We start from the raw sequence: 24,794 nt of genomic DNA on the forward strand, positions 1-24,794 counted from the left end.
ACTTCAACTATATTTACGAATATTTACGGTTGAACATCACTAAAGCAGTTTTTTAAACCACAAACTATACTTGTATTTATTATTATTATTTTAACGTCTAGCCTAGCGTATATTTTATTCAATAAAACTTCTTCAGTTTTTTCAAGGTATTTTCTTTCCCAACGTTGTCATATCCAATTAAACTTCTTCAGTGAGAATCCACAACTGCGAAATTGACTTTTATTTTTCTTTCTGCTGTCAATGTCAAAAATGACAATCTAATCTACCCGCTCGCTCGTTCGTCTTCGTATATTATAATAGCCGGTGTGACGCCGCCTTTGTTATATGAAAAAATATTATTATAATTGTATGTGATCGAGTAACTGGTACTATAATCTCCTTTCAGCATTATGAGTAAGTCAAAGGTTTCAGCAGAATGGAAGAAACGCGTGAAATCCGAGTACATGAGACTCCGTCAAGTGAAGGTAAGTCGACGCATTAATCTTTTATCAAATTAGGCATTTGCTAATCACACATTAATTTTGTTTTTTGAATTTATGAACATAAGTGACTGTTACAGCGGTTTAAAAGGGCTGATGAAGTGAAGGTGGCATGGGCACGTAACCTGCGAATCATGTCGGAATCTGTGGAGACGCGAGACACGGAGCTGGCGGCGCGAGGGCGGCGTCCTTGCTGGCCGCCGCCGGCGCCCGCGCCCAGCCACGAGGGGCTCATGAAGAAGGCTGAAGTCAGCTACACTGATGGTAGGTACACCTTCTTTGTTGTGCTGCCAAGTGAATAGCATTTATTCAACAACTGTTATGCTTAATCATCTGTAATATCATCTATTAATCAGTACTTGGTATTTGGTACCAAGGGTGTAACATGAGAGTCAATGACCTCAAACTCTATGCTAAAATATGTCCTGTGTTTCAAGTTGTAGAAAGAAAATCAGTGTTTCAGATTTTAGTAGGTACATATGTATATAAAAAGTCCATAAAACACTTTACCTTATAATAAAAAAGACAGCAGAGGTGTCTGAGGTTTCAGTTTAATAATTAACAACATTTATTATCTGTCACCTTATTCTTTTATAATTTATAGAAAGATAGAAGATAGAAAGATAAACAAAATAAAAGTAAAAGCATTTTTAACATTTTAAGCCCAATATAAATAAATTAAAAAAATAAATTTAAACCCGCCAATGACTATGCAGTGTTTAAACATCAATCCAATCATCCACAGCTTCCGGCACCGTGACAACCCAGCAAGTTCCAATCCACATCATCAACTCGGTGAACCCCATCCCCACCATGTACACGTGGGCCCCGACACAGAAGAACTTCATGGTGGAAGACGAGACGGTGCTCCACAACATCCCGTACATGGGGGATGAAGTCCTGGACCAGGACGGTACTTTCATCGAGGAGCTCATTAAGAACTACGACGGGAAAGTGCATGGTACATTGGCTTGAATCATTCTGTTATTATTATGTTTGTGGACAAAATTGGACCAGACTTCATACCAACATCCTGATTGATTCTTTAGTAAAGATATGAATGCAAAAATAACTCTATCTGTCTTGTCTGTGTGGAGATAGTTTGTAACACTGGGATGATGATAGGATAGTTTTTATCCCGGCAAATTACATAGTTACTGTAGAAGAGTGATTTATTAATTATTTGCAGACAGAGTCATGGGAAACAGCTAGTCTACAGTCAAAAAAACTGAATAACTGAATCATGTACCAGGGTGGAACCCTTTCATAACCAATTTCGCTATGATTTCTTTGGCAGATGTATGGTATGTCAACATGACATTAGTAGCACAAAGATTCCACCCTGGTACATTTCTTTGACTGTACCTAATACCTAAGTAGCGGTAGTAGCTTGTCCAAAAAAAATTATCTTTGTAACTTACAGATTTTTATCTTGCCCTCATGTAAAGATATATTTATGAACTTGTATTTAAATCTTATCTGTTATCAGAATGAGTTTTCAAACAATTTATTAGTTATTAATTAAATCAATCCATTGGTTTATTTGTTGAAACATAGGTAAAAAATAATAATTTAGTAACATTATGTTGTGACATGAGAATGAGACATAAATATCAAAGATGCATGTTTTGTTATAACTATCTTAACTCTTCAACACATTTACAAGCTGCCAGTTAAATATTCTTTAACCCTTTGACCGCCACGGTCGGTAAAACACTACAGCTGAAAAAAGTGCCATAGTGGCCATGTCGGCATTTCATGGCGCATATGGAACGATTTTCAGTTTTTTTTTTGGTAGTCAAAAGGTTAAATGAACATGCATTGTAGAAAAAAAAAACATTTATTCATGACATTTTACAAATTTTAAACAGAAAAAGATAGAAACAGGGACAAATCGTCATTTTCAACTTAGGCTGGTCTGAGGCTCTTATTATTTCAGGGAACTTGGGGAACAGGGTTAAAGTTGATTAATTAATTATCTCTTTAAATAATATTAAATATAATGACCCGGATAACTCATGTCTTAAATCGAGTTTAGCTCGACATGTTTCTTTAAATAATATCCATCAAAAAGGGTCAAAATGTTCATTGATTGATTCATTGAATGTTACTGATTCAGAAAAGTGTTTTTTTTTTTCTTATTTTTGTTGAGGCTTTGAACACTCCAGGTTTATCATATCAGGGACATATCAAAGATGTGGTATATGCAAATGACTTTGTCAGATGTTGGCTCTGAGAGCCAACAGTTGGCCTGGCCATTGAGCATGGGAGCCGTTTTTTGAAATTGAAATGACATGAACATACAACATAAAGATAAAGTAGATTTCTTCTTCTTTAACTTAAGAGTTATACTCTTGTTGGTGGAGTATCTTCGACTCATTCCTCCATTGAGCCATCCTTATATAAAGTATTATAATGTTATAAAGTAGATAGAATACTTTTTATTTTATATTAGAACTGGTCTTGTTTTTCCACAAACAACACAAACAATAATACACATTGGTGTGTGGCGCACACATCTTTGCTTTATATTTAGGCAGAACTTTTTAATTTCAGGTTTTATTGGCTTTGGAAATTTGACCCAGGTCTCACTAGTACTAAGCACCTCACAGGCCTTGCACTGACATTTTCATGCTTTACAAGCCTATGTCACAATCATTGATGAAGCACAGAGTTCATATGTGGCACTTGGTAGAACCCTGTCGAAGGGAGCCTCCGCTGCCTTTATCAAGTTTTTTTTTTGGTAAGTGCGGCAAATGCAGACTGCAGCAGGATTGTACCAAGTGTCAAATAACAAACTTCTCAAGGTGTAACTAAACTTGGTTTTAGGTACACTTACTTTATACACTTGTAAAGTGATTTTACTTAGTTCTGATATGAATAAGATTTTAAGATAAATATAGTATTAAAAACTCCATAAAACTATGATTCACGAGTTATTGTAATATATGGGAATATTATCAATTTAAACTTTATGTCTAAGTAAACTATGAAGAAAATGGCACTGATTCTTATACTTATAATAACCTAACCAAAAAAAGTTGGAAAACCCCCGACTTTGTCACTTCAAAGTTCAATATCTCAAAAACTGCTGAATCTATTTTGATAAAACTTGTCTTAGAACCATCGCTAGAAAACCTGCTATCAAATAAAAAAAAACGCATTCAAATCGGTCCACCCGTTTAAGAGCTACGGTGCCACAGACAGACATACAGACACACAGACACACATAGTGGTCACACTTATAACACCCCTCTTCTTGCGTCGGGGGTTAAAAATAACTTTGTCTGTCTGCCCGTTGCCTCTTGACGCTTAAGCCTCTGACCCGATTGAAAATTGCGGTATGACATATCACATAAGGTAGTTTTTATACCGATTGATTGCGTTGTTTTTGCGGGCAATAGCTCATAAACAATTATAATGGTAACTTGTCGCTTTATGTAAACAGCTCCATCACTTTATCAATTTTGATCCATTAAATAAACAATGCTGCAGTTGGCACGTTCGGTAAATCTCTGGCGGCTACTGAACTGATCAATAGCATTTACAAAATTTTAAATACGTCACTGCAGCAATAAATAACACAAAACCATTGAAAACACAATTTTGATGTTTTAACAAAAAACAGATTCTCATCGCAACCAAATGATCACTCCCAAACTAATATAGTCGAGCGGTATAATAAAATCATAGTCCTTTTTATGGTTGACCAGACCAGACACCCCATAATCTTCGGAACCATATAAAGCCCTGTATTAACCTGCAAGAATAATCGTTCAAGTTGCATTCACATTGCGATGCGAGGCCGTATAGCCAACTAGTTTGTAGCGGTCAATCAGGCGCCGCAATGTAATGCAACTTGGATAACTTTTGTTGCAGGTCTAAACTGGGCTTTAGATTTATTTCAAAATAAGAAAGAAAGAAAGAAAATATTTAATTGCCAACAGTACAAACAATACAAGACAACAATATAAACAATACAAGATAAAATAGCACAGATCATATAAAAAGAGTATTAAAAAAATAGGAATATAACTTTGCAAGTAGTCTGTCCTGCGGCAAAAGGAGCAAACTCCGAAAATGACCTCTTCCCTATATTTTCATGCGGTGTGTCTACTGGCAGCCTGTCCCAGTGTCAGTGTCCTTGCAGTGTTCATTAGTGTGACAGCATATTCTTGCGCAGGTGACAAGGAGGGTGGTTTCATCGACGACCACTTGTTCGTGGAGCTGGTGAATGCGCTCATAACGTACCAGACCAAAGACGAGGTGGCGGACGAGCGACGGGAGGTCAGGAACTACATCTGCTCATTCTACAGCTTGTATTAGGCTTGTTTCACACGTACCACAACCACACGACAACCACAACCACAACACGTGGTCGGGCGCATATTTTGTATTGAAAATGAATAGTACAATGAGGGCTATCGCGTATGAATTCGCCGCTAGAGGCGCTAGTGTAGCGTGAGGTCTTCGAAAAGTCAAATCTCATAGTTTTTGGGTGAGCTACGCGGGTTTATTTATAATTGAATAATTTTGTGAATATTTTGCAATATCTGAAATTAATTATGGCAAATATGCGTTCCAGGGCAATGAGTGTCTGTGTTTTGAGACAGTTTTGTCTTTCGGAAACCTTTTTCCTCCCTTTTTTCGAACAAAACGGGGACTATGCAACACTGTGGCATGCTAGATATTTTTATGGTACGGTTTTAAGGTGTATTAAATATGATTATAATCTAAACTTTGTCATTACGCCCGTAATAACAGACTTTGAAAGCCATACTTAAAAACCTCACGCAACAGTGCGCCATCTAGTGAGACAAAAACGATAGCCCTCATTCACACGAACCACATTTTGCCGTTATTATCGACCGCGTGTGTGATATGACCACATCGCAACGGCAACGCAACCACCGGCGGCACCGCAGCGGCCGGCCACACACATCGCAACCCCGCGCCTGCAGTCAAGTCAAGGCGTGTTTCCTCTATGAAAGCCGGAGTATAACTGCGTCTGCACACGACGGAACCACACCACAACCACAAAATGCCGCAGCGACACTATTCACACGTAACCACAGCTTGACCGCATTTTAACGCTGCGACATGGTGTGGTTGTGGTACGTGTGAAACAAACCTTATTGTTATAACCGCAAACTTAAGGCCGCGTTTCTACCAAAGATGTGCGAGGATGTGTTGCGTGCGAGGAAAGTGTTTGTCATGATCATGAACTAATAGAAACGCTTCATTTACCTATCCTCGCTCAGACTCTTTGCTGGTGGTAGGACCTTGTGCAGGGTCCGCCCGGATTGCTACCACCATCTTGCTCGCTAATCCTGCCGTGAAGCAGCAGTGCTTGCACTGTTGTGTTTCGGCGTGGAGAGTAAGACAGCCGGTGAAATTACTGGCACTTGAGGCGCGTCTGCAATACCCCTGGTGTTGCAGATGTTTATGGGTGGTGGTGATCTCTTACCATCAGGAGACCCGCTTGCTCGTTTGCCATCCAGTCAAATAATAAAAAAAAGACTCGCTCGCTAGAGATGCCCTAACACGTTCCTCGCAACGCATCCTTGCACATATCTGGCGGATACGCATTTTTAAAGGTAGTTATAACTTGACAATTCCGTATGTGGTAATCGGTGGAGCCCTATCGCAGCCTAGGGAGCCTCTGCTGTCCTTATCGAGATCTTCTTTTGATAAGTGCGGCCAAATGCTAACTGCGGCAGAGTTCTACCAAGTACGCACACGCTTTTCAAGGTATAGTAAAGGTCCCAATGAACACACCTTCGTATGTTTATAATTTATTATCAAGTCGAATAAAAAAAAAAGGTATTCATTCATTTGGCTGAAACATAAAATACAGAAGACTTATTCTAGAACTATATTATGACCCTGGTAGGGTACAGCCACATTTTTTGTGTATGGAATTGTAATCTTCCTACTTCTCTCTCGTTTCTAATTAATGTACGCCAGAGGTTTTCAACCGGTGTGCCGCGTATATTTTCAGGTGTGCTGCGATCGCCGCGAAGTGTAAATATGCGATTCGTACAAAAGGTGTCATCGAGACCTTATTAATGAGCCTCCGCTGTCCGTTATGTTATACACATTATGGGTATACTATACGGAACCCCACGGGCCTTTAGGTACTCTACGCGCCAGTACGACTCGCACTTGGCTATTTTTTACTGGTGTGCCGTGAAACTTTGATGAACGAAAAGTGGCCATTAGAACCAACAGGTTGAAAACGCCCGTTGTACGCAATTGCTTAAAAACTAATTATTATTTCAGAAAGAAGCCAGCAAAGAGCAAAAAGACAAGGACAAAGAGAAGGACAAAGATAAAGAGAGAGACAAGGAGGGGTCGGAGGCGCCGGCGGGGGAGGCGGCGGGCGCCGAGAAGCAATTCCCGATCTTCACCATATTCCAGGCTATCTCCAGCCAGTTCCCCGATAAGGGGACTGCGCAGGAGTTGCGGGAGAAGTCAGTACCGCACGTTATTACGCATTAATTATTGAGAACGTTGTACAATAAACTTAGCATATTTCAGTCAGGGTCTATTTTACCACTCAACCATGTTATTTTATTTTCCTAGTAAGCGAACAATTGTTTCCACTGTTGCTGTTTCATCTCCTCGCAATCGAAGTGGAAAGCAGAGTGTAAAACTCTAGCATTAAACCCACTTTTCCCTCGACTTGTCTATCCACCCTCGCCGTACCGGCTCGAATGGGGGTCCATTTCGTCTCGCATACTTATTGAAAGTCCGAATGTAATGTTTGTCAGAATGATCGTTTGTCATAACTCTTTTTCCTCTGAATCCAATAATTGTGCACAATTTTTTTTTTTTTATTCGACTGGATGGCAAACGAGCAAGTGGGTCTCTTGATGGTAAGAGATCACCACCGCCCATAGGTATTGCAGACGCGTTGCCAACCTAGAGGCCTAAGATGGATAATTGTTATAAAACAAACCTAACCTAACCTATAGTTTTCAATAGGATGCCCATTTAAAATTTACAGAAAAATTAAGGTTCCAGTGGGAAAAAAATTATGACAAACGATGATTCGGACAACGTTACCGTATGACTAGCGAAGAGTATGCGAACTTTGGGTCTCCCTTGTGCAGGTGACGATACGCGAGTTGTTTCCAGATACATCGAGCTGTCGTCTCGCTCTGACCCGGACGCGCTGCCGCCGGAGTGCACGCCCAACATCGACGGGCCGCTGGCCGAGGCGGTGGCCCGCGACCAGACCATGCACTCCTTCCACACGCTCTTCTGCCGACGCTGCTTCAAGTACGACTGCTTCCTGCACCGTGAGTACCATACACCATACACCATACCATACAGATACACAGGGTAAACTATAGTTCCATCCAGTGGCGTTGCGTGGACTAATGTAGACGTGGGCGAAGTCGTATCAGCGAGGCCCCTTTTCTATGGTCGCATCGCATTTAAAGAGGCCTCGTGGGGCCCTTTTAAATGCGAGGCCGTGGGCGAGGGCCCACTTCTCCCACGCCTAGCTACGCCACTGGTTCCATCTTCCCATCCTAGCCTGTATACGTCCCACTGCTGAGCACAGGCCTCCTCTCAGAATGAGAGTATCCCACGCGGGCCCAGTGCGGATTGGGAAATTCACATGCACCATTTCCTTCACTGTAAAGCTCGTGGTAAATGTCAAATGTAACATGTGTTTATAGGGATAAAAATGGTTAAATTTTGATTGGTTTGTTGGTTTTAAAGCATGCAATTCAAATGAAATATAAGTATAAGTATGTGAAGAAACTGATTAAATATAGTATGTATTCATTTGGCGCCAGATATATCAGAATAACACTAACAATAGTTTTCTGTATGTGTGTATTTAACATATAATATTGATTCCTGTAAAAGTTTCTAGCAGCTGTGTGTGGGTGTGTAATAAAAGTATTATATTGTAAACTATAGATATTTATAAAAGTATATTTCCAAATGCCTAGCAGGCAGATATAAGTTTGGTATGTAGCTGTTTATGTACAGGGCGTAACTTCATAACCGCGAATCTCTAAAGGACATCAAAAAATAAAACCAAAAATAAATAATCCCTTAAATTTCAAAACGAAAGCGAAATTATTATAATATATTTTTGTATTATTATTTATTTATTTTTATTTATGACGGTGGAAAGTGGTGGGGGATGCTGGGAAGAACGGTGACGTACCCCGTACCTCGGCTCTCAAGATGACGTGTTAACTTCGTTTGCAATCAATAGATGGCGTTGTGCGAGCGAACGTTGTCCTTTCCCAATTGTTACTTTGTTACCGTAACCTTTTGCAAGCCAAATTTATTGCGTTGCCATGGTAACAAGAATAGTGTAAGTAAACGGTTGTCGTTGTATATTACAAAAAATCGAATGGTCATGATTGAAAACAATTACAAAAATAAATATGGAATAATTAGAAATTATTAATACAGCCTAATGAAAGAAAGAAAGAAATAAAATAATTTATTTATAACAGCAGTGATACATTACACAGGTTAGAAGAAGAAAAATAAAAATTTTAAAAACTGGAACTTTTTTTACTAACAAATAGGCTATTCTACAAGGTTCTTTAAGGGATTTTCGGTTATGAAGTTACATCCCGAATAATGGCTGACCGGTGTGTTTTTGTTTGGCGGCAGGGAGTCAGGCGGCAGGTAAGGCCGTGCGTCCTATCATGCCATCGCATCCTGGTGGGCTGCTACGAAATTCGAAAATCGGATTTCGCATCGTACCGTCCCTCTCACTCTCGTATTAAATAACATTAGCGTCAGCGGAAACGGCAAGATACGAAATTCGAATTTTGCACTTCGTACTATAGGGCCTGGGGGCTCACATAACGAACTGACATTACAATCATCATCATCATCACCATCATCCCAGCTTTTTGGCCTTTTTACGGCATAGGCCTCCTCTCAGAATTAGAGGGCTTGGGCCGTAGTTCACACGCGGGCTCAGCGCGGATTGGCAACTTCATACACACCATTATTTCTTCGCAGGTGCGTGCAGGTTTCCTTACGATGTTTCCCTTCACTGTTAAGCTCATGATAAATTTCAAATGTAAACTCAGATATGAACCCACGATTCTCTGCTTGAGAGGCAATAAGGTCAAACCGCTATGCCACCACAGCTTACATTAATAATTTAAGGGGCTGTTTTACCATCTATTGATTAGTGTTAACTGGCGGTTAGGTGTGATGCCGTCTTTATTTGTTTTGTTCGAATAGAATAGACGGAGACGGCATCACATTTAACCGTCGGTTAACGCTAATCAATGGATGGTGAAACAGCCCCTAAGTGTACTTAATTATGTTAGCCCTCATCTCTCGCTGCTTATTATATATCATATCATAGCATACACAGCATATTATGTATTGGTTTGAATATTTATCATCAATTTATTTTGTATCATGATAATATTGTATGTAGAAATTAAAATATTACATGTAAAAGTATTCAATGTCTATAGTTTTGCATGTTGTTTACTACTTATTTTGATAAATATACCTACAGTTTTATGGAGTAGTAAAAAAATATTACAGTAAGTATTTTATTTAAGCTATATTTTACAGACCATATAACATCTTGTCACTTGTAATGAACCCATTTCCGCTCGGCATACACAAAATCTTTTCAATTTTAAAAATCTTAGATTTCATGGAATAAACGGCAGCAGACGTAGATGAGCAGTTTTGGTGTTCAAAATGATCTAAACACTCTTATTGCCTTTGCAATAGAGTCGTGTCGTGTGTAGATCATTTTGAGCACAATAGCCGCTCATCCATTTCTATTATAAAACCGAGATGGGAATACAATTTAAAAGTACAATTAGCACAGCAGTACTTATGCTGAATAATAATATTTCATCTTCATGGTTTGAGTGCAGACACCTAATTAGATTTACAAAGTATGCTTCATCATAATCAATCACTACATATTTATTCAAGGGCGTCGCTATGGGGGAGGGCAGGGAGGGGCAGCTGCCTCTAGAGATTCTTAAAAGTTGCCAAATGTAAGCAACCAAACCAAAGTTATTACAATCGCCGTAGATGTAAGGCTCGTACCTACGAGTCCACGAGTGAAAAGCCTCATGTGCTCTCGATTTTACATACAATTCATACTTTTCTCATTCTCCATATCAGCTTGCCCCCTCATGGGCCACCGGCTGGCGACGCCCTTGTATTATTATTATAACTCTATTCTTGGTGACTGCTGTGTGTTTATTTTATAGAAAGTATTAAGTATTTGACAAATTTATTTATACATTATCTACATGATATTGAATCGCTGTACCTATCAAATATACATTTGGAGTAAAGCATTGAACAGTGTTCCTATATTAATTACATCATTTGTATTATTTAACTTCGTACGTTGGTGTACGTAACGTTGAATATTAGGTAATAATATTTTTTCCCAAGCTTTAGAACTTCTTCGTACTAAAAAAAGTATTTTCATTTACGCACACTCTACCATTGACAACATAATGTGCTCAATCGTATTCTTATCTCGATTTGATAATACTGCTGACTGAAGCGTTCTGCTTGTCAAAAACAAATGGTACATGAAGTGTTTCACAGGTCTGCAGGCGTGCCACCCCGGGCCCAACCTGAACAAGCGCAAGGGTCCCGACCTCAAGCCTTTCTCGGAGCCCTGCGGCCCGAGCTGCTACGTGCTGCTGGTTAGTATTAGGATCCTGGATCCTGGATGGACCCTCCATTTCCACCAGAGATGTGCGAGGAAAGTGGTTTTCATAAACCAATAGAAAAGCTTCATTTACCTCGTCTCGCTCCGCTCAGCTGTTTCCACCAGTGATGTGTTGTGCGAGGATGTGTAAGTGAACCGTTTCTATTCGCTGGGTGCGCGATGACACACACCCATAGAAGCTCATGTCAGTTTCTATGGGCGTGTACATGAAAAACAGGGTCGGTATTTTCATGTCAGTATTATTCGGCCCGGTAAAGAGTGTCACCTGTCAAAACGATCGAGTCTAAGACACATAAATTCTTTTTTAATGTTTTTTATTCCGGACTATGGAACAACCCGTAAACGACCGGACTGTCTTAATTTGGCGGTAAAGATAACTCTTTCATTTTTTTTTTATTAATTGATGCTACTTAAAAATCTGTCATTTTTTTCTGTAAATTAGAAAGGTTATTCCTATTGAAATAAAAAGTTTCAAGCGTGTCTACATTTTTTACACATTCCCCATTCCTTCATAGCTCATGTCTAAGCATACATTGCACTGATGTCTCCTAAGTTACGAGACAGAAGAACATACACTAAAAAGTTTATAGAACTTTTATACGAGTAGTACTGTCAATGGAACTAGTGGAAACACATCTTTTTCCAACTCGGAACTTCCGAATTTAAAAGTAATTTCGAACGACCGGATGACAGTGGTTAGAAAACCTGACTACGAAGCTTGAGGTCCCGGGTTCGATCGGGATATATCGGGGGCAGATAACGAATGTCTGATCTCAAGCCCTTGAGTGTTTAATATGTATTTAAGTATGTACCTATTTGTATGTATGTATCTATGAACTATTTGTATGGTGAAGTCGAATCTAGTGCGTAACCCCTCTGAGAAGGCATTCATTGATTATGTGAGGACGATTTTGGCAGTTTTTGACCCCCTTACCCCATGTAAGTTTACACATAAGGCGGGTTTTAGTGTCACGCGTACCGTCAGTACGGATCGCTCCGCACAGGCTGATCTATATGAGCTTCCTGGGAGCGTTTTAGAGTAATACGGAGGGGTCGGTACGGACGACCGTCCGCGCGGATAGGAAACTCATATAGATCAGCCTGTGCGGAGCGATCCGTACTGACGGTACGCGTGACACTAAAACCCGCCTAAGTATTAACAGGCGCATCCTTCCCCTAACCGGGGATCACTGGTAGTTTGAAGAGGTAATAAATCCAAATTCCCCAGGACGGCATCCGCGAGAAGCTGGCGCGTGAGAAGGCAGCTGGTGAGGAAGACAAGGGCAAGTCCAATTCAATGGACTCGCCCAACGACGCCTCGTCTGAAGACAGCAACGACAGCAACCGGTTCCCTAAGGGTAAGAGTCTTACCGTAAAATACACACAAAACACAGAATTGTAGAGATGGGCTGGTCTAACTAAAATTTGTTGTACTTTAGCCTAAAGTAGTATTCAATGGAAAAAATCAATTGTGTAAACAAAGCAATTTTTCACGATTACTCCGTAGTTACTTGCATTTGAACGCCAATCCCGATCATATTCACATCTCAATGAGCTCACCACTGTTTTTAACAACCATTTTATCAATAAATAATCGTGTAAATATGTTTATTTTATAGAATTAATTGGAAGACGAAAATCCGTTATATTTATCAAATTGACATGATAATTTTTTCCTCACCGAAATTGGTCTATGGTCGGTCTAGTCTCTGGAAATTTAGTGCTGTACCAACAAAAATAATTATTTGACTGAACCAACCTTACCTACCGATAATTATGGCTGGCTCTGCAAATTAATTTATTCGTAGATATTAATTATTTGTGTTTAAGTTACACTATTTAATGAAGGTTTATAAAGGTTTCTAATCCTATCCTACTATCCTACTTCCTACTATATCTAACTACTAATCCTGTTAATATTATAAATGTGAAAGTTTGTGAGTGAGTGAGTATGTTTGTTACTTCTTCACGCTGAAACGGCTGGACGGATTTGGATGAAATTTGGCGAAAAGTTAGATAACCTGGATTACAACATAGGATACTTTTTATCCCGATATTCTCATGGGATAGGGATAAAATCTTGAAATAACAACCGCTCAGCTTAGAGTCATGAAAATTGTTATGTAGATAGTTTGACATCTGGAATAAAACATAGCCTACTTTTTATTTCGATATTCCCACGAGATAGGGATAACTTTCGAACTAATAACCGCTGGGCTTAGAGTCATGAAATTTGACCATGATTGTTTTTAATGTAATGTCAATGAAAACAACGATTTAATTTTCGGGAATTCCCACGGCAATTTTTAAAAATCCCGGTATTTCAGCTGCTGGACCTAATGATTTACGTGTGCGAAGCCGCGGGTAAACACTAGTTGGACGATAAAATAGTATTTTAGTAGAAATTATGTACATTTCTATTTACTAGTATCATATTTACTGTGGAGTCCATTGTTGGACCAAAAAATCATTTTGAATCACTTCCCTGTGTCTACTCTCATTTCCCTGTCTTATGTATATCGAAAATACAAACTGAGACATGGATGCACAGAAAAACCAGAAAAAGAGAGCAGCGCTGGGAATCGAACCTAGGTCCTCAGCAATCCGTACTGCGTACTATAACCCCTACACCACCGTTGGACAGGAGTCAAGATACAAATTTCTCCTATGCACACATATCTCAGGTTGGCTTTTTCTACTACGCTACTTAAGCAGCAAAAAAATCTAAATTAATCCATATTTTAACTGACCCTTTCAATTCTAAAATACTCCATCATAAACCTTGGGGAAAATATACGTCAAAAAATATAAGTGGATATACATGTTTCACCATTTTAAAAATTCTACCTTAAAGGGGTATAAAGGGGAGTGTAAGTTTTGAACATGAAGTGTAAGTTTGTATGGAAGAAACGTTAGGTATATATTTGAAGATATAATTCTAAAACTTCTTGAAAATGCTATTAAACATTTTAAGTTAAAATGGACATGGAAACATTGTGAATGACTCTTGAACAGGACTAAGAGAATACGTGATTCGCCATTTTTAAAATTAAACTTAGGGATTACATTAAATAATGAAATATGAGTAAATTCAAAATAATTATTTACTGCTGATTGAAGTATCTTAAAGAGCTTTCACATCACTAGAGCCAACGTCAGTCAGTCAGTCAGCCAGTCGTCAGTCAAGTGTCAATGTCAGTCACCACATTTGTATACACAATTGATTTTTTCCATTGAATAGTACCGTAATACACAATGCGCCTAAATCGCGTTTTGCCTAAAACGCAAATTAGATTAGTTTATCCTACACTACACATTTAGACTATTTAGTATACACGTAGCCGAAATCTAAACTAATAATAATTTTCACGAGACACTTGCGCTAACCTTGTTTTCAGAGTTATTAAAACTCAAACTCACAACATTTATTGACAACAAAAACACACTACATACAACACACACAACAACAACAACATTAATACTACACTACAACACACACATTACATTACAGTTTTTGTACCACATGTCGACTCTAGACATAGGCCTCCCCCATAGACGTCCAGTCGCTTGTTAACCCCCCCTGTGCCAGTGTTTGTGACGGTGGTGACTGTCGGCAGGTAGCGGCAGCAACTCCAACAGCAACTGGACGAGCGTGCTGGCCAAGTCGCCCGTCGACGCGCCCACCGAGCCTGCTTACAACGCTTTAGGTACAGTACAGTTACAATTTTTTATAACATGAAACTTTTTGTCACTTGTGTATGGGAAAGTTCATGGTCACGTTATAAACCTGAAGCTTGAAACACACAGAGAGCGGTGGGCGGGACAGTGTAATATTCGAGCTAACGTGAAAGAGGGCACACAGAATACCGCGCGGGAAATAAGCGTATTCTGTGTGCCCTCTTTCACGTTAGCTCGAATGTTACAACTGGCACCGCCTCCTCGCCGCGCCGCACCGCTCCGTCTCCGGCGTCAGTGTGTTTCTAGATTAAGTCGTATGTACAGGCCACTGGGCCGTAAGAGGCCAAAATAAAGCACTTTAGATATTTGTTTGGGTATTTATAATACTTAATTAAATACAATCCATTTTATTCATTCTAGATACCGTGTTTCATAGTAACATTTATTGCTTATGACCTACTCTACCGATATCCAAATAAGAATAATGTACGTTTTATTTTTCAAAACGACCGAGTTCGACTCCCGAACTGAGTACAAGTGTTTTTTTAAACGTATGAATGCAGTTTTTCTTGTTACTAAAATCGATGACATTGTTCTTAAGAACAGATCTTCGTAAGTCTTATAGTGTCAGACTTACTCATACTGACGAGTAGATTATTATTGTACATTTTTTTTGACATTCATAAGTGCTTGTTATAGCCTAAATTGAATAAAGTTATTTTGACTTTGACTTTGACTGACCGATCGAATGAGGCACCCTGTATAAAGCGGTAATAATAAAAAGCAACCCAGCCAGCAACTCATAACTGGTAGAGTCCAGCCAGGCGCTAGGCGTATGCGCGGCAGCGGCAGTACAGTAACGTGTCGTTGTGGGGCGCAGGTCTGACGGTGGGCGACATCCAGGCGGAGTGGACCGGCTCGGACCAGTCGCTGTTCCGCGCGCTGCACAAGGTCTTCGCCGGGAACTACTGCGCCATCGCGCAGGTCATGCTCTCCAAGACTTGCCAGCAGGTACATACTATACTTGGAACGTTTACGTCATCTTCTTATATATATATAAAACAAGGTCCTGGAGCTACACAGGGAGCTCAGCAATAGGTTAAGGGAGGCAACAGGCAACCCTCGCGCCGGCAGCTATCTCGCGCAAAGAATCGCAATCGCAGTTCAACGCGGGAATGCTGCTTGCGCGATGGGCACCATGCCAAGAGGCCCACCTCACTTTTTTAATTAGTTTTAGTTATTTTAATTTAATACTAGTTTTAGTCCTATGGATATTTTGTATTTTCTTAATATTTCTTAGTCTTTGTCGTGTTAGTTACACCATTTATAACTCAAGAACGGCAGGACCAATTTTGTGTTTTTGTATTTGTCTTCGTCAGGAATAGGATAATAAGTAATTGAAAACATTGGGAAATTGACGATAAAGTAAAATAAAAGAAAAAACATTTTCCCATACAAAATGTTCATGAGTGTCGTAACTGTCTAACATTTAATATTCATCCCGTCGATACGGTAAACCTTCCCTCAAATTAAATAACGCATTTAAATAAAGGTCGAATCGACAAACCTCCTGGGGTTCAAAGTGATAATACTAGTACAGTCAAGGGCAAAGATATCGACACAGCCAAAGTTGCAAAAATATGTATACACAGCCTTAATGTTAAGTGCAAAAAGTCGTGTATACATAATTTTGTAACTTTGGCTGTGTCGATATCTTTGCCCTTGACTGTACATATTGTTAGCAATAGAATCTTTATCTTTTAAAAAAGGAATAAAGTGTCATTTTTAACCCCCGACGCAAAAAGAGGGGTGTTATAAGTTTTCTCTGTATCATTCAAATTAACAAAAAAAAAACAACTTTATCTGTGAGACATTAAGATTTAAATTTGGATGTAAATTTTTGTTGTATGGTGGGTCGCAGGAGGATAATATCCACAATATTCGGCGTATTTTAGATTTAAAAAATGTACAATCGCCAAAAACAATGACATTTGACATTTCATTTTTATGAATCAAATTCGGGTTTTGTTCCGCGTACCTTGATTCATAAAATTAGTAATGACCGCTATAGTCTAAAATATTGCATTCGACATTTCGGAGACCTCCCTTTACACTAGCCTTCATTGCCGCGCCCCCCCTACGCTAGGCGGCCACTGATCTGTTCTCTATTGTGTGCGGTGCGCAGGTGTACACTTACTGGATCAACACGGGGCAGGAGCAGTGCCGCGTGGAGGCCGAGCTGACCCCGCCGCGCAAGAAGAAGAAGAAGCACCGCCTCTGGTCCGTGCACTGCCGCAAGATACAACTCAAGAAGGACTCCGCCTCCCACCACGTGTGAGTAACTCTACATCATCAGGAATCATCACCATGTCAGCCGTAGGACCCATAAACCTCCAGCTGCTTAGGTTGAAAGCGGGCTGCGTCCATCGAGAACCCGCGGCTTTTACCTAATTCGTCCGTTCAGATGAAGGACGTCCACAGAATAGATATTGTTTGTTTGTTTTTTTTTATACTCTTTATTGTACAAATACAAAAATACACAATAGCAAAAATGCTACACGTAAAAGAAAATGGTAATGCGAACTTATCCCGGATCTCTGACAGTCAACCTTCAAGTGGTAGAGAAGAGCAAATAAAAAAAAAATCGACAAACGACAAATAGAGCAAAACATTTGAATAATGTTCTCTTTTTTTATTTTTATTTAGAAACAAACAGTCTTACACAATAATTTTGCATTTTAGCTAAAGCTAGGAATTAGTTTTATATAAATAGACCTATAGTTCCCTGAAAAAGATTTTCTGTGGACGTCCTACGCTGCACTTATTGATCCGCGGTCCGGTCGCGGGAACGTCAGAGTCAAGTTTCGTCGTCGTTCCGACTTCTTCCCCAAAAAACTATCACGCCAAGTAGGCTAAAGAGGTTACCAAGTAATAGTAGATAATTTTTTTATATTGCTTGTTATGAAGCATATCGTCGCTACTTTGAAAAAAGCTGGTATCTCCAAATCGATGATCTTTTCCGAACTATGAACATTGCTTTAAGGGTCAAATTTGCTGACGTATTGATTTGAGATACGAGATTTTTTCAAAGTAGTTGTTTCATATGCCATCATATGCGATGCAAGTGTGTAACGACAAATTAGGGGCTATTCATTTATTACGTAAGACGAATTTTGCCAGTTTTGACCCCCTCCTCCCCTATGTAAGAAAAAATAAAAANTCAAAGTAGTGACGATATTGTTATCTTGTTCATATGCCATCATATGCGATGCAAGTAGTTAGGGGCTATTCATTTATTACGTAAGACGAATTTTGCCAGTTTTTGTACCCCCCCAATGTAAGAAAAAATAATAATGGGCCGACCCCCTCCCCCCCTGTATATGTATATTTATTACGTAAGAATCGAAAGGAAAAAAAGAATACACGTTTGGATTTTTAGCGACGTGCTGCGGGGCTACTGTGAAAATCGTAAATCGAATTTCGTGTGGTGTGCCGTCCCTTTCACTCTCGTGTGAAATAATATAAGTGTCGGCGGGATGGTACGATACGAACTTCGATTTTCGAATTTCGTAGCAGCCCTGCTGTCTACGCGAAACAAGTGACGGACGACTAGTTCAAAAGCGGGGTCAGTTCCCGAGAAGTGCAGTGCAGGCGGCGCGGAACCGTTGCCACGGAAATCGTTTAACTATACGCATATTAGCCCTGCGCGCGCTTTTTCAAAGTATAATCTTAACTTTGCGCTTTTTTGTAATCTTACGTAAGAACTATCAAGACCCCCTCGCACCCCCTTGTAAGAAAAAATAAGACATAGTCGAACCCCCCTCTCCCCCTAAATCGTCTTACGTAATAAATGAATGGCCCCTTACTATATGTTACGTACAGATTCAACTACACCCCGTGCGAGCACCCGAACCAGCCGTGCGACGCGATGTGCCCGTGCCTGCAGTCGCAGAACTTCTGCGAGAAGTTCTGCCAGTGCTCCAGCGACTGTGAGTACATAAACTGCTTGTTCATTTGTCTACAATCAAGAGTTAAAGCATGAGCAAAAACTATTTGATAACACTGAAAAATATTTCTCGTAGTCACAGGCAGTTCGTCACAATGAAACTGACATTAGAGGGGCCGCATAGTGACGTTGTATAATTCATATTAATAATAATGCGATGTGTGGTGTCAGGCCAGAACCGGTTCCCGGGCTGCCGCTGCAAGGCGTCGTGCAACACGAAGCAGTGCCCGTGCTACCTCGGCGTGCGCGAATGCGACCCCGACCTGTGCACGCAGTGCGGGGCCGACACACCCGTCTGCTGCCGCAACGTGTCCGTGCAGCGGTGAGTACACGCGCACTGAGCGGCGCGCGCCACCTGGCGGCGCGAGGGCGACCCCGGCCGGTGCACGCAGTGCGGGGCCGACACACCCGTCTGCTGCCGCAACGTGTCCGTGCAGCGGTGAGTACACGCGCACTGAGCGGCGCGCGCCACCTGGCGGCGCGAGGGCGACCCCGGCCGGTGCACGCAGTGCGGGGCCGACACACCCGTCTGCTGCCGCAACGTGTCCGTGCAGCGGTGAGTACACGCGCACTGAGCGGCGCGCGCCACCTGGCGGCGCGAGGGCGACCCCGGCCGGTGCACGCAGTGCGGGGCCGACACACCCGTCTGCTGCCGCAACGTGTCCGTGCAGCGGTGAGTACACGCGCACTGAGCGGCGCGCGCCACCTGGCGGCGCGAGGGCGACCCCGACCGGTGCACGCAGTGCGGGGCCGACACACCCGTCTGCTGCCGCAACGTGTCCGTGCAGCGGTGAGTACACGCGCACTGAGCGGCGCGCGCCACCTGGCGGCGCGAGGGCGACCCCGGCCGGTGCACGCAGTGCGGGGCCGACACACCCGTCTGCTGCCGCAACGTGTCCGTGCAGCGGTGAGTACACGCGCACTGAGCGGCGCGCGCCACCTGGCGGCGCGAGGGCGACCCGGCCGGTGCACGCAGTGCGGGGCCGACACACCCGTCTGCTGCCGCAACGTGTCCGTGCAGCGGTGAGTACACGCGCACTGAGCGGCGCGCGCCACCTGGCGGCGCGAGGGCGACCCCGGCCGGTGCACGCAGTGCGGGGCCGACACACCCGTCTGCTGCCGCAACGTGTCCGTGCAGCGGTGAGTACACGCGCACTGAGCGGCGCGCGCCACCTGGCGGCGCGAGGGCGACCCCGGCCGGTGCACGCAGTGCGGGCCGACACACCCGTCTGCTGCCGCAACGTGTCCGTGCAGCGGTGAGTACACGCGCACTGAGCGGCGCGCGCCACCTGGCGGCGCGAGGGCGACCCGACCGGTGCACGCAGTGCGGGGCCGACACACCCGTCTGCTGCCGCAACGTGTCCGTGCAGCGGTGAGTACACGCGCACTGAGCGGCGCGCGCCACCTGGCGGCGCGAGGGCGACCCCGGCCGGTGCACGCAGTGCGGGGCCGACACACCCGTCTGCTGCCGCAACGTGTCCTCTCTCTCTCACATTACAGCGGCTGTAGCGTGGCTGAGCCGCGACGCCGTTGCTAACGACAGCCGCGCTTCATAGTATCTGCCACCGCTAGCTCGGAGCTGCGCTACTTAAATATTATGTATACAAAGATGCGAGTTGCGCTACTGCAGCGCGACTTAGAAGCGCTACAGTCGCGCGACTAAAACGCCTATATGTGAAAGCGCTCTTATGCCCTTCGTCTCATCGAACAATTTACTTTTTTTTTTAATTTATTTTTGGTCGGCTTAAGCCGTACCTTGTCTATAGATGTGGGGGGGAGACCGTTAATAAGTGTATTGATGCAGGGGCCTGCACAAGCACCTGCTGCTGGCGCCGTCGGACGTGGCGGGCTGGGGCATCTTCCTGAAGGAGGCGGCGCACAAGAACGAGTTCATCTCCGAGTACTGCGGGGAGGTCATCTCGCAGGACGAGGCCGACCGCCGCGGGAAGGTCTACGACAAGTACATGTGCTCCTTCCTGTTCAACCTCAACAACGGTCAGTGGTACCCCGCAGGCCCGCAGGCCGACAATCAATGCGTGTACATGCACCGGACACTTGTCCTGCGACTTCATTTCGCCGGATGCTTCACCACCCCAACTCTATCTCTCTCTCTCTCTCTCTCTCTCTCTCTCCTCTCTCTCTCTCTCTCTCTCTCTCTCTCTCTCTCTCTCTCTCTCTCTCTCTCTCTTTTAGCTACCGTAAAAAGTTATGTAATGAATAACCATCAGTACAAAATAAACCTTACTGTAATAATATGGCGCTTCTTTATATTTTTCTTATTTTAACACAAGATGACTTTTTGCCATGATACAAATAAAACAAAATCAGCATTTTCGGATTCTTCCATCGTTAATTTAAATAGAGAACACTCCGCCTTAACACACTACTTTTATTTGGAAGTATATAGAGCTGTTGTTATACTGTTTCTACTTCTCTTGGGTATGTCAAATTATTTTTTTGGTCTGCTTTCGTTTAATATATTTTAAATGTACTGTACGAAATCCCCGTTGCGTCTATAACTCGGTCTTAAACCTTATTAAAATATTTACGGATCAACACTTTTCTTAAAACTTTCAGCTTCTTTACAAAATATTTATACACATTATAAACAATTTCCCGCGATTGGCTATTTACAGAAATACCCTGTTTAAGTTGACTCCCCATGAAAATCAATTACCGAAAAATAACAAACTAAATATATGTAATGGTGGTTTCAGCTGCTCTATATAAATCAATGAAAACGCAACGAGTGCACTCTTAGCGTGATGGATTGCTACTAAGTCAAAAAGACAATTGTCATTTTCTACTAAGGAATCCTTAATTTCCCCCGAAACCCGAAGGTTTTTCTAAGAGCTCACGGATTGTACACTCGCTTCTTGCTGTTCGCCCATTGGTTTTTGGTTATTAGCTCTAATCGCTTCTCGCTCATCGTCGGCGGTCGGATAAGTGCCTTACACTCGCTGCCCTGGGTGCCATAAATCATTTAAGTTAAATGAAAGATAGATAGTAACCTAGTTTGGTCATTTTTTTATTTTAAATCTGAGATGCTAGTCAAATGCAAAGATATCGACGCGGCCAAAGTTACAAAAAATATGTATACACGACTTTATGCACTTAACATTAAGCTTAACACAAAGGCGGACTTATCCCTAATAATTTATCCTAAATTAAATAAAAAAGTGACTACTAACCGTTATGTAATGTAATTGTTTAAATAAATTATTTTGATTTCTTATATTTAAATCTAAATTCATTTATTTCATCACACATTAATTATTGACATCAGTGGGATGTATATAGGCGTGAGGATGATATAAAGTGTGTTTATTAAGATGATTAGTATCAAATACCGGTGTTTTCTGCTTACAGTTCAATAAAGAGACATTAATTAGTCTTTGTATTGTATTGTCGTTTGTCGTGTGGTCAGATTTCGTGGTGGACGCGACGCGCAAGGGCAACAAGATCCGCTTCGCGAACCACAGCATCAACCCCAACTGCTACGCCAAGGTCATGATGGTCAACGGCGACCACCGCATCGGCATCTTCGCCAAGCGCGCCATCCAGCCCGGCGAGGAGCTGTTCTTCGACTACAGGTAAACTAGCCCCTGAATACTTCGACTACAGGTAAACTGGCCCCTTAATACTTCGACTACAGGTAAACTGGCCCCTTAATACTTCGACTACAGGTAAACTGGCCCCTTAATACTTCGACTACAAGTAAACTAGTCCCTAAATACTTCGACTACAGGTAAACTAGCCCCTGAATACTTCGACTACAGGTAAACTAGCCCCTAAATACTTCGACTAAATTTAAACGACTTGTTAACCGCTACTGCGCCAGCGTCCTACGGAAACTTTGTAGTTTCTCGAGACGAGAAATAGACTCTGCTTACTGCTGGGCCAAGGCCTCCCCTTTTTTCCCCCATCCGTCTCTGTCGACAGCCTATGTTAATGTGAAATAGTGTCTAAACTTTTAAATGCGGTATTTGACTATTTTGTATAAGTTTTATAAATTAAAACTACACAATGCCTGTTATCGAATAAAGAAACAATTTTTAAGCTACCTTTGAGGGTTTGAAATTCAAGATTAGACAGAGAAAGACATACTGGCATGTGACGTCACACGCCAGTACCGCCATACTTGCTGCATAGAGAAAAGCGTTTGAGAAAGAGACAGGTATATAGATTTTTCAAAAATTTACTATAAATCCAATTTTCGACCGATTTAAGTTTTCTCTTCGCTAAACACTGTCTGTATATCTATATTTTCATAATAATATTAAGATATGGCAAATTCAGGAGTTGTCAAATATACTATTGACATGTTTTGTTTGTGCGTTAGTAAATTAAAGCCACTGAAAGGCGTAATAGTTTGACGCCTACTAAAACTATAAAAACTGAGGGCACGGCAGTGCCCCCGCAAAGTTGAGCAAAAATTACATTTAAATAGTAACGGCTACGGAACCCGGCGGGCTGGACGGGCATCTTCTGAAGCCTTCTTGCTCGGTTTTTAAAAAATAATTTTAGCTTTCTAGACAGTTCGTAGTCGTCAAGTGTACCTAAACTACCTAGCTCTAATCATTTCTTATTCCTATTTCAGATACGGTCCCACAGAACAACTCAAGTTCGTCGGCATCGAGCGAGAAATGGAATTCTTATGAGAACAAACCAAGCTGCAGCTCCAGCCGCGGCGCGCGGGGGGCGGCGGCGGTGGGCCGGGGGTCCCCGGGGGGCCCGCGGAGGGACCGGAGGCGGCGCCCGCGGGGGCGCCGGGGGCCCCGAGCGGGCGCCGCGCGGCCGTAGCCGCCCCTACGTGCGCCCCACCACGCGCGATCGACTTACTTGGCGGTACAACCAGTAAATTTACTATGATGAATTGAATGTTATCTTAACACAGGGATGGCGAAAGAATGGCACGTAACTAAATAATTTGAGGATTTCAGCCATCGAAATAAATGTGAAAATAAACTACCATCTATTCGGAATACCTGTGTTGAAAAGAATCAGCTAAAAAACTTAACAAGGTATATTTTTCGACAATGATATTTAATAACATGACTTACACATCACAAGTATTTAACACAACTACATTTTAAACACAGTAGATTCGCTATTTGAAGTACGGGATCGCCAATGCAGATCGGAATTATTTTCAAACATCTCTGTCCATGATATAATCATTAATTTTATAATACGCCTTAGATATTGATGTCTTATTGATAGTGGATTTGAATGAACTATAAACAATAACTTAATTAGCAGATTAATTATTACTAATGTATTTGGATATTGCATCTGTTTGATCAGTAATATTTTTTGGTAATATGACTCACTTGGTGGTACAATGATTTTGTATGATAAGTATAACTTTGTTTATAGTTTTATTTTCTTCTATGCAATCTAAGTCATGAAACTTTAATGTCATGTCGTATGCAGATAATTATTTTCTGAAACGGCACGTTCTCCAATAAAGGTTTGCCTATTGATATCTCACAAAGCAACTAATCGTCACTACTTTGAAGAAATCTCGTATCTCAAATCAATACGTCAGCAAATTTGACCCTTAAAGCAATGTTCATTAAGTTCACTCGGAAAGATCATTGATTTTGAGTTACCAGCTTTTTTCAAAGTAGCGACGTAATGTAAAGTAAAGAGTAGGACCAACGTGTCTTGGTAGCAATGTAAAGCAAACTTCATTCTGGCAACCCTAAAAACTACTCCGGCAAGCAGCAATGTAAGGGAACCAAATTGAATGAGGGCTAGCGCGTATGAATTCGCCACTAGAGGCGCTAGTGTAGCGTGAGGTCTCCGAAATGTCAAATCTCATAGTTTTTGGGTGAGCTACGCAGGTTTATTATAGTTAGAATTTTTTTGTGAATATTTTGCAATATTTGAAATTAATTATGGAAAATATGCG

General features: G+C 41.8%; 1 protein-coding gene across 1 annotated transcript; it reads left to right on the top strand.

The window, feature by feature from the left end:
• Window positions 1-263: 263 nt before the first annotated feature.
• On the top strand, window positions 264-24,720 carry E(z) (histone-lysine N-methyltransferase E(z)). The gene is made up of 16 exons (XM_074091573.1): window positions 264-464; window positions 560-743; window positions 1,225-1,440; window positions 4,663-4,766; window positions 6,762-6,952; window positions 7,620-7,783; window positions 11,067-11,167; window positions 12,422-12,551; window positions 14,811-14,900; window positions 15,752-15,882; window positions 17,057-17,205; window positions 18,754-18,860; window positions 19,049-19,199; window positions 20,682-20,872; window positions 22,305-22,470; window positions 23,478-24,720. The coding sequence occupies exons 1-16, from the start codon at window positions 390-392 to the stop codon at window positions 23,536-23,538; spliced, it is 2,211 nt and encodes a 736-aa protein (XP_073947674.1). The 5' UTR covers window positions 264-389; the 3' UTR covers window positions 23,539-24,720.
• Window positions 24,721-24,794: the final 74 nt, after the last annotated feature.

Source organism: Choristoneura fumiferana, chromosome 8 (genome assembly GCF_025370935.1).
Source record: "Choristoneura fumiferana chromosome 8, NRCan_CFum_1, whole genome shotgun sequence".
Classification (NCBI taxonomy): Eukaryota; Metazoa; Arthropoda; class Insecta; order Lepidoptera; family Tortricidae; genus Choristoneura; species Choristoneura fumiferana.